Genomic DNA, 11,427 nt, shown 5'->3' with positions numbered 1-11,427 from the left:
TCCTCCGTCGATTGTACTTTCATACCATCAATTTCGATTTGAGGAATGTGAGCGATTTTGGGCCAATCCGCGCCAATTGTTGGTCGACATCTCTTGCTCAGTTCACCACAATCTTCGACGTCTAATTTTTTTAGGGTAGTGAGGGACTGAATTTCTTGCGGCATAGACGATAAATTGGGACATCGAATCAATCTAATAAATTTCATACATGTATGATTGGGCAGCCATTCCGGTAAAGCCGTGAAGCTCAAGCAGTCAGCGACACAAAAGGACCCCAAAGTTTGAGCAGATTCATTAAGACATTGGAGCAGCTCCATCACCTGATCGGATTTTGATATTTTCAATGCACGAAGTTTAGCAGGAAAGTTGGACTTGTTCTCCTTGGTCAACAAGAGCTTGGAATTATGAATTGCTAAGTTCTCTAGGGCTGTTAATCCCACAAAAGGTAAAAACATTGGTCTCCCACAATCTGAAATTTTCAAGTGTCGGAGGCCAGTTAATCGGCAAGCACCTTCAAACAAAACTTCCAGATTTTGGCATTCGTCGAGTCCCAAAACTTGCAGATTTTCCAGATATTGTATTCCACTTTCTTGCAGACTCTTCTGCTTTGTTGTTATGGATAGAAATCTGAGGCTGATGAGCCTCTTCATATTTTTGGGTAAATTGTTTAGCTCTGAGCAACCATCGAGGCGTAAGTGTTGCAAACTCTGCAGCTCACAAATGGTGTTTGGAAGCTTCTTCAATCGCTTGTTATCATTGAGAAATAACGTCCTTAAGTGCTTCAAGTTGCTTATGGAACTCGGCAGCTCCTCAAAACTGCCACTCATCAAATCTAGATACCGTAAGTAGTTGCACTTGGAGATGCACGCTCTAACAAACTCTCCAGTAATAACTCCATCATCAATGTCATAGGGAAATATAATTGCACGCAGCTTCTTTGAAGTGGGCTTTCTTACAAAAGGTGGGACTCCATCGAAATTAGAGATTCCCTCTAGCCCACTGCTAAAGAATGAAACGCACCGAACTCGCTCTGAAATCTCTGATGTATCTAAGCCAACACTAGAGCAATCATTTTGTGCCACAATTGTTGCAAGAGAATGGATTAGATCGTGCACTTTAAAAGATATCACCAAGCCGAACTCGTCAACTTGTTGGATCAAAGATCTCTTCCACAACTCGTTGACATAATCAACACCAACGTCTTCATATGCTAGTTCTTCCCCCGTTGAGCTAATGAATCCTAAAGCTATCCATAACCAAGCTATCACAGGGCCACGGAATTCAAATGCTTTGTCAAAAAGAGATAATGTGGCAAAACAGCGTTTTAGGTGGGACGGCAAATGATCATAGCTAAGTTTAAGAACCGACAGAATGTCCTTTTTTTCTTCCACTAACTTCCATGTCTCGCTATCTCTTATATGGGCCCAGTACCGTACTTCATGCTTCGTGTAAAGTAGGCTCCCCAAAGTTTTCACAAGGAAAGGGACTCCTTGACATTTTTTCACAATGTCATTTCCAATCTCAAGGAGATCAGGACGTGGCTGCTTTTCCCTTTGATCGAAAGCCCATTTTTTGAACAAGGCCATGGAGTCTTCATCAGAAAGACCTTTAAGATTATGACCTGGATGGGTACCCATCATAGAAGCAACTCCTGAACTGCGCGTGGTCACAACAATCTTGCTTCCACTAGCTCCTTCGGCTAGCAAAGTTTTCAATTCTTCCCATCTACAGCGGTCGTTGCTCCATACGTCATCCAGGACCAATAGAAATTTCTTCTCTTTGACGGTGTCTCGCAGACAGGTTTGCAATTGCTGAATATCCAAATTACTCAAGGTTTGACCAGTTGCATCTTTGATGATTCCTTCTATGGTTTTCTTTAAATCAAAGTCCTCGGGAACACACACCCATAGTCGAGACTTGAATTGCTCTTTCACGATCTCGTCATTGTAAACTAATTTAGCTAGGGTCGTCTTGCCCAAACCTCCAATTCCATAAATGGGAATCACCGAGAGGGTTTTTTCATTTGGCCGCATCAATATCTCAATTAGCTTTTGTTTATCTACGTGTCTTCCGACCACATCTAAGTTGTTTATGAAATCGTAAGTCATCTCTCGCGACTGCGTATTCACCACACCATTGTCAACACTCCGCACAGTAAGATCAAATTGATTCTTCTCGACGGAAATTTTAGATAATGTCTCCCTAATCTCCTTGATCTTATGATTGATGCTTGCACGGAGTACTAGTGGATTAGAGGGGGAAAAGAAGCGGTGTACCTTCTCTTTGATGCCCCCGTACGGTCTAATTACCCGCTTCCGTAAGGCTTCACACTCGAGTTCGTCGAGCACATCCTCCGCATCGTACAGCACGTCTTGAAGCCGACGTAGCCACAGTTCCAGGCGGTGGTTCTTCACTTGTCGCTCCTCAGCATCTAACAGCACGGCCCTAATGGCAGCCAACGTATTTCTAAGCTCGTGGATCTGATCTTCGACGCCGTAGATTGCGACGGCTTCTTGGAACGCCAGGGATGCTATCTTCCCCAGCACACCCTGTGCGATGCCGGAAAGGAGTGATTCCGCCATGCTAAGTGATGGGGAAATTGATTCAGGCCATTTGGTTTGAGACGAAGAAGAACACACAACGTCGTCCTTTCGTTGGTTGGGTGATATGATGATGACTTCCCTACGAGTCGCCGGCAGGAATGAAGGTCCAACGCGCTTTCCTTGCGAGTGGCCTCCTGGTCAGCAGCAACACGCTTTCTACCTTATCTTCATCCTACTTTCCTATGACCAATAAGAAATCGAGATTACGTCATCGCTTGGAATAAATAGTGATGAAAAATAGCGTTGATAATAATTGATTTTTTTTCGACCAAAAAAAAATCAACTATAGCCTTTATTCCCCACCCCCCCAAAAAAAAAAAAAAAAAAAGAGAACTAGAGCCTATGCTAATGTACTCTCGCGGATGATGAAATATCTTTTTTAATTCAATTTTGTAACAAATCTAAAGGCCATTTTCAATTAGAAAGATGTTTGCTAAGTCGCCGAGCTTTCGTTCAATAAACGCATTCCCAGTTTATAAATGGTTCTAACCTGTTAATTCATGTTAAGATACACTGATGCCACACCGGCAATTTTCGGCATAAATTGTCTAGATGTACTCAATTGGTATTAATGTCAAACTGTTAAGGACTAAATTGGTCAAATTGGAAGGTTTAGAATTGAATCGGTACAAATGCAATAGATTTATCACTTTTTTGGTACTTTTCCTGTTTGGGACGTCACCCGTGAATGAAGATGCTGAAAATTGGAAACGGAGCGAGGGATAGAGGTTAACCGAAGGATTTGAAAGTTCATCTTTTCGCGCTCATGACCATGGATGTTAGTTTTGGATCAAATTGTAAAATTGCCTCGAATCGAGGTGATTTTGCATACTAGGACAGTATTTCACATGATACTTGCACCAAAAAGATTGTCATGCAGAAAAGTAAGGTTTTTCATGAGCAAATAAATGATTTGCGGCGCATCTAGTTCACTTAGGCTTCATTATTTATTGCTATATTTGTTTTGTGACTTAAAGTAAAGTATAAAAAATTTCACTTTTGCATATTTGTGCAGATATTGCACTGTCTATAGACTAAACATATGTCTACAAGTGCGTTAGAGAAACTGAGGTTTACTTGCATATAAACGCCGTACAGAAATAGAGAGAGAATTACCCACTTGTTATTAAATTTATTATGAGTGTCAATTTAATCCCAAAATTTTCAATTTTATTAATGTAGTCCTAAACCTTTACGCAAAATTTTCATATAATCATTCTGACTAATTTTCGGCACAAAATCGCTAACATAACAGTCTAGTCATCGCCGGTCATATCACGTGGCCCACTGTTCGATGCGAATTGGCCAGAAGGACTACATTGGAGTTTTACACAAAAGGTTTATGACTCAATTGGTAAAACTGAAAAATTTAGGACTAAAGTAATATTGGTACAATATATTTAGGACTGATTGAACAATTTCCCCTACAAATAGATTTGCCTTTCTCTTATGTTTAGCTCATTTTATATAGGCATTGTAACCTTACTCTTCTACTTCCAACTACATTATTAACCAAGCCTAAGGATCCATTCGATTACTTTTCTTGGAACAGTCCAAATAACTAATCAATTGGATCCGTTTGATGCGGAGCGATGGAAATGGCACAATTGTCGGATGGAGACCGCCAACGCACATGGCAACACTTCTGAAGTATAATTTGTGCTCAAGAAGTGCTTTTTTGATTATACAGCTTCATTTTTCTATTTCTAGAACATTTTTTTTTTTTTGCTTTAGAAATAGTTTTGGGGCCACTTGAAGAAGTAAAAAAAAATTACTTTTCTTCAAAAATAGAAAAATCGACTTCTGCTCAAAAACAAAAGTAGAAAAATCAATTTGTGGTCGGAAGTTGATTTCTAGAGCAGAAGTGTAGCCATGCACGCCCTAAATTAATTTCTATGTCATTGTGATATACATAACATCCCCAAAAATGACACCCACATGAAATATCACTATCCATTTCGTGACGTTGGAGCAAAAGAAATATTACGTAATTTGCATTTATCTATCAAGAAAACGGGAACACAAGAGGCTTAGGGCGTGCATAGTAACATTTCTACTTTAGAAATCAACTTCTGGCCAGAAGTTGATTTTTCTACTTCTCTTCAGAAGCAGAAGTTGATTCTCTTGCTTCTACTTCGGAAGGTATTTCTGATCGGAGAAATTCATTTGGAAACGATTAACTACCACTGACCATCGTCTACCCCCGCCCACCATAGACTTTTGTTGGCCGCCACCCGCTGACCACCCATGGTCGCCAAACACCGCCGACCTTCGCCGATTGCCACCCACGACCGCCGCGGCCGCGGCAAACCGCCGACCACCGCCACTGCCAACCTTCGGCGGCCGCGATGGCCACCAACCACGGATCTTCGCCGGTCGCGATCACCGCCAACCGCTGCCCCCTGCTGCCAAGCATCGACCATCGCGACAGCCCACGCCATTGAGTCGCTGTCTCCGGCCATCGGAATAAAAAATAAAAATAATATTTTAATAATAAAATTATTTTTAAAGAAATTTATAAAAATAAAAAAATGAAGAAGAAATTTTTCGACCACCGATAATAATTTTTCATAGAATATTTTGTGTTAATAATGTTTCGGAATGGGTAGCGGTCGGCGATGGTCCGCAACAATGGAGGTAGGCGGAAGTGGGTATAACCGTAAAGAAGGTGAGGGAGTACTAAAAAGAGGGCGAGGCGAGAAATATTTTTTGAGTTGGAGAAGCTATTTTTTTAACTTCTCAAATTAGGGAAAAAACAACTTCATAAGTAAAATTTTTTACTAACGGATTTTGCTTTAGAAGTTATATTACCAAACCGATTTCTGCTCTAGAAGCATTTCTGGAGTAGAAATCTACTTCCAGAAGTATTATCATGTGCACCCTTAGCTTTGCAGTAAAAACGAAAAGAAAAGAAAAAATACCAGCAAAGTTTGATCTTAGATGGACCCTCATTCTCAATGAAGAAAGGTAAACACAAAATTAGATTCCAACAGTCTTCTACTTTAACATAGCACATATCCCATCTTTGACATTCACAACTCTCTTTCTAATCCATTTAAGTATATCACTATTTGTTATAATAAGAAAACTCATATAGATAACAAACCCGATGAGTTGTCCATATATTTTTATAACCATTAAACACACATAGGAAGAAAATTTTCGAGCTCTTAGATTAGAGTGACTCATGGTGGAAGGATATGCTACAACTTAAGTGGCTTGATCATATTAGTAGTGATGGGTTTCAGGGTAGGCGATTCCCACCCTAGAATCAAAACTGCCCACTAAGGACTGGTTCCATAAATGGGAATCGGGAACTGCCTACTGATTCCAAGGACCCACCCGAGAACAAGATCACCGGTCCGGTCCGGTCCGGCTATCGAATGACTCCATGGAACTGATCTACAATCACTACAATCGTGTACTGATCTCTTCTCTGTTTGCTAAGAGACGAAATTAACCCTTCAATACCGCGCTCGAGCTGCTTGATGCGAAGAAACAACGGCTCAGTGCCACCAGAATTGTCAGCCATAAAAAGACGGACCTCCTGGAGACTGAATTGGGCAAAAGAAGCTGCCAAGACTGAGTAGAGAAAAGAGAGCACGACAAAGTTCAGTCGAATTTGCATAATACAGTAAGCTTGGCGAGGAATCTTTAAACCCCAGAAGAATTGGAAATCATTAAAATCAAAGAGAAGGCACGAGTTCATAGCTATAGTAATATACGCTCTTTGCGTCTTCTAGGTCATACTTATACCGAAATTGGAGGCAAAAGAACACTTTTAGTGCCAAAAGTTATGTACGGAGATCACTTTGGTGTCAAAAATTTCAATCGGATCACTTCATTGCCAAGTCGGTGATAAAAGGATTACTTTAGTGCCTCCGGCGAGAATTTCAGGCCAAAATTGCCACGTGTGATTAACAATTTTTTTCAATGAAAAATGAAATTTAAAAAAAAATAATAAGACCACGTATGCTTGAGCGAAGGTGTCTTCTTGTCGATCGACAATGGGAAGATCGGTGTTACTCGGTCCGAAAGGTGCTCCAAGGAGGATAATGATTCGAGGGGATGGGTGTCGTCGGTAGCTGGGGTCTTGGCTCGGCTATACCCAATGTCCTATGAGATCCATCGACGTTTTGTGAGTAGATTTTGTGTGTCTTCGAGATCATCTTTAGATTGAACATAAGCTAGACAAAAAGATACATGTAGTGCCAATATTTATATACGGAGCTCACTTTAGTGCTAATATTTTTTTTTATCACTTAAGTGCCAAATTGGAAAAAAACGATCACTTTAGTGCTAATGACGAGAAATTCCAACCAAAATATATGCGTGGTATTTTTAGTTAAAACGCTTTAGAGCCCGTCATTTAAAAGTCCACATGGACTCCATGAGGCAATTTAAAATTAAAAAAAGAGCCACGTGGACTCCATGTGTAGATTTTATTCACAAAAATGGTCCACGAGGCAATTTTTTTTTTAAAAATTCATTCTCAAAGATAAACAATAAGTTAAAAAATTTAATTAAAAAAAATTGGTAGCGACGAGGGCTGTAGCCCTTATTGCCTCCGCCCAGAGGCCCGACTAGTGGCCGGTTACCCCTGCCGTCCACTGGCCAGAAGGTCGCTACCAGTGGGGGTCAGCCGCTAGTGGCAGCCGACTGCCAAGCCTGGCGGCGAGGGTTGAGGCGAAGGAAATGGGCTTGGCGGTGTAGAGGGAGGTAACGGTGAAGACAACGGCGACGGCGGCGGCAGCAGTGGCAGAGAGGAGGAGAAGGCGAAGAGGAAGAGGAAGAGGAGGTAGTAGATTTGGAATGTGAGGAGGATTGTCCACTCATGGCAGGTCTGGGCCGGGTACTGGAGGCGGTTGAGGAGGGGTGGGTGAAGAGAGAGTGGGCCAGAGTGGCGAAGGAGAAAGGGAAGATGAGGGTCAGGGTCATGAGGTCGAAGGTCTTCAGGGACCGCTTGGGGATGGCAATGGAGGACGTCGGAGATGGTGAGGAATTGGAGCTCTCTCGGAGTAAGATCCATCTTCCCGGGTCATTCGGGTCAGAGAGATTGGAATCAAGATCGAGTTTTTGAGGTGCGGTGAGTCGTCTGAAGTTACGATTCAGAGGGAGTGCAATGATGGCTAAGACGGTGAAGAAGAGGAGATGATCGGAGATATTTGCAGAGCAGCTGGCTCTTTCCCACTGCCGGCGCCTTTCAGCTCAAGCTCAAGCTGAGATTCTCTCTCTTCTAGAATCAAGGGAGAGGAGAAAAGTTGGGATTAGATGGGATTTTTTAATTTTAATTTTTTAGTTTTTAGCTTATTTTAATTTGTTAACATTAGTTGGATTTTTTATTTTTTTTTATTGCTGATTGAGATCCTCCGGCAAGCCACGTAGATGTCACGTAAGATTTTCAGCGACTCTCACCGGAGTTGGCGTTCAAATAATCATTTTTCAAAAAAATTGATACTTAATGATCTAAAAAAATATATATATTGACATCAAAGTGAGCGTCACACATAAATATTGACAATCCAGATATCCTTTTGCCACATAAGCTGACTTTGCCATTCTGAATAGCAAAGCCTCACCGGAACACCTTAGCTTCTTTTTGACATGATCTCTGCCAACTTCTTCCGATGCTTGATTTTCGTTCGACGTGCGTGTCAGTCCACATGCTCTTCAAAGAATACTCGAAAGATATCCGACGTGACGGTAATCTTTAGGAAACATGGAACAAAAATGTAAAACAACGCTTCATTTGGTGCGGTAAATCATTGTAACTAAGTTTGATTGCAGGAAGGATGTTGTTTCCTCTTTGAATCAATTCCCACACGCTGCTATTGTCCCTTACGGTCGAATGGCCATCCGAGAAAAAGGAAGAGAGCGTCCACAGAGGAAAGGCCTTTTAACTTGAAAAATTTGTTACCATTTGCTAAGTATCGCAAATAGTCTGTCATTGCTAATGTCCAAGGTATCGAATAGTGGCTGAAACTCTAATCAAGCCTTGACCGATAGTGTCTCTGTTAGACATATTAAAGAGTTTTCCGAACATTAAGGTTTTCATATGGTGCGACTCGACCGTTGGTTCTTCTAGAAAACACAGAACATTTGTTTGTTCATGCGATTAGCCTTCGTGAATTCATATTCGGAGATTCAGTCTTAGGAGCAAAAGGAAAAGAAAAATCCAATCTTCCCATGTTGAAGTGAATTAAAACAAACTCAAAACGAACAAGGTATGGTTATTTAAATGCATTATTGCTTGGAAACTCTTTAAGTAGTCCAGTGGAGAAATTACAAAAAGATCGTAATTGACGCTCATTTACCAAAAATGAGATTTGATGGTGCGGCGTGGTGTCATTCACTGTCCTTGAGCGAAAGATATATATCGATACAAGAAAATCCAAGCAGACATAATGCACTGTCTTTATCCATTTAAATGGAAGAGATTGACGAAGGATTAGCAGAGTATGCGTTCAGCTCTTTGCGGAGATTCACATGCGTGGCAAATAGATCATGAGATTTCGTCTGCGCTCCAAAAGAGAAAAACAAGGAAACCAGCTTGGAGTATCTATAACATAGTATTACGACATTTATTGTAATGTCATTCACATGCATTGTTTGCGCCCCCATGCTAGTGCAATTTGAAAGAATGTTGTTGGAGTTTCTTTCACTTTTACGTGTTGTAGTGTGAGAGTTATCGAATTAAATCTGATTGCGTAAATTAAAAAAAAAAACCTTAGTGAAATAAAAAAAGAATGTATTACAAATGAAATGAGAAAATAGTCATAAGAAGTTGAACCACATCACCATAAAAATCGTGAACTGAGACATGTGCAACTATTTTGATTGGACAAATTAACTGAATATTTCGATATATATATTTTATAATAAGAATGAGAAAATTATGTTTTTGAAGTGTGAAAGTCAGATTGAAAGTGATAAGATTTATCCGCGCGTCGACTTTTCATGCGTACGAAGTTAACTTTCTATTAGAAGGTTTATCTATATTAACGATTTTTTTGGCAGATGTCTCTATAGATGTTGATCGTCGGAAATTTTGCATTGGCTCCATCCGACCACCGTCCTACGAAATGCATTATTTGATTCATGGTTTAAAAACATCTTTATATTTATTTTATTATCCTAGTAAAACGTTTTAGATAGCATTGCTTATGCGGCACCGTCGGCATGGCTCTCCGCGAGCTCGAGAATGGGTGCAAAGGGATGAATGGAAACTCCGGAGAGAATCCCTCAAGACCGTAGATGTGATTAAGGGGTTAGATCCATAGACGACCGAGGGCCATGAAGCTGGGATGGTCACATCATTGCTTGAGAAAGTGCAGTGTGATTTGAACAGAAGGTGGACCGAAGGACTCCCTCGTGTTCTAAGACCTGGTATCTCGTTTGGCCTTCCAGTTAGAACTTTCAAATAATTCCTGTTGACTTGCACATCTTACTGTTGTCTTGCAATTGCTGTGTATATGCGCTTTTTTGGGAAGAAACGCCCAAGATTGGACGTATTCTTGGCCTTTTGTGGCCCTGAAGTTCGGCGTCAACTGGCCTCTCACCTCCAGATCGGCCTTTGAGGTACGACGATATTCGGGAGCGATGACCTATCACCAGCCCATAAGAATCTTTGGTGCAACTTCCATCGTGCCATCCGCGAGTCCGGATGTTTCTCTCAATTATATCAAAAACCTAGTTGCTCTTATGACATGCTCTAAGAGGGGTCACCATTAACGATAATGAAAAAGGATGTAAAGGCGTTGCAAGCTCTTCTCAATAATTTGTGGCGAGAAAAAGATATAAGTTCTTAAATAGAAGAGAATACACAATCATTTTCATTGGTTAGCCTAAAATCAGAGATAGATATAATCGGAGTCACTTTTTCATCGGGTTCCATGCGGGTTCCTCATTTTTAATAACGTGAAACCTACCATGTATGCATTGAAATCTGGAACCTATCCTATCAAATATATCATGATCGATTTCAGAGTCTAGACAGATTCCACATCTTTTCTTAATTGAACAATCTCAGTGAATCATCACATTTTATGACAAAAAATAAAAGGTTAGACTAGTGGTTTCGGATTACACACTCATCATCGGATGCCATGGAAAGCCAAGACAACTTGTTACAAGTTATTGGTTACTTAGAATCTATAACTTATTCGTCGGAACATGTTCCTAAATTTTTAGAATCTGAATCCTACTATGCATATATTAGAACGTGGAATGTGGAATCGGACTGACTAGGTTCCAGGTTCTAAGTTTCACTCTGAAACCATGCTCGCCCCTACTTATTTTGGACATTCTCGGGTCTGTTTCGAGGAAGGAATTATGGAAGGAGTGATCCAATTTTCCAGAAGTATGCTGGTTGCTGGACCCAGCTATCTCATCATAGTTTCCCACGTGGCTTCCTACTTTTTATTATTTGAAATAATATCCACACCCTAGGCAAATACCAATTAATCTTGAAATTTTTCTCCCATCTAGAATTTTTTGGTTTATGAAAGCTTAGACTGGTCCGACTATCCAGATCGACTTTTAAATTTTACTTGTTTTTTCTCTATAGAAAGTTTTCTTCCCCATGAACCAAACGCATTTGTCCGGCTCCTTTGTACCTGGCTTTTTGGATGATCAATACATACTTACCTTACAAAAAATATATATATATATATATTTTGATTCTCATTGTCAACTGAAAATGAAAATTGAAAACATTTTCAAGAACCAAACGGATCATCACAGAATAAAATAGAGTCTTTTAAAATCTTTGCGAGACGAGTTGATCATCGTTAATTAAAATTTTTATAAGTGAACCAACACATCA

At 40.4% G+C, this 11,427-nt stretch overlaps 1 protein-coding gene across 1 annotated transcript; it reads right to left on the bottom strand.

The window, feature by feature from the left end:
• Positions 1-421: 421 nt before the first annotated feature.
• LOC125313993 (putative disease resistance protein RGA1) lies at positions 422-2,582 on the bottom strand. Its single transcript, XM_048275450.1, has 2 exons — positions 525-2,582; positions 422-427 (listed from the first exon to the last, which is right to left on the bottom strand). Exons 1-2 carry the CDS (start codon positions 2,580-2,582, stop codon positions 422-424), a joined length of 2,064 nt encoding a protein of 687 aa, XP_048131407.1.
• Between the last annotated feature and the right edge of the window lie 8,845 nt (positions 2,583-11,427).

Source organism: Rhodamnia argentea, chromosome 3, assembly GCF_020921035.1.
Source record: "Rhodamnia argentea isolate NSW1041297 chromosome 3, ASM2092103v1, whole genome shotgun sequence".
Classification (NCBI taxonomy): Eukaryota; Viridiplantae; Streptophyta; class Magnoliopsida; order Myrtales; family Myrtaceae; genus Rhodamnia; species Rhodamnia argentea.
This window is presented reverse-complemented; position numbering and strand designations above follow the sequence as displayed.

Coding starts and splice junctions, on each gene's coding strand:
- LOC125313993 (XM_048275450.1), bottom strand. CDS start 2,582: ATGGCGGAATCACTCCTTTCCGGCATCGCACAGGGTGTGCTGGGGAAG.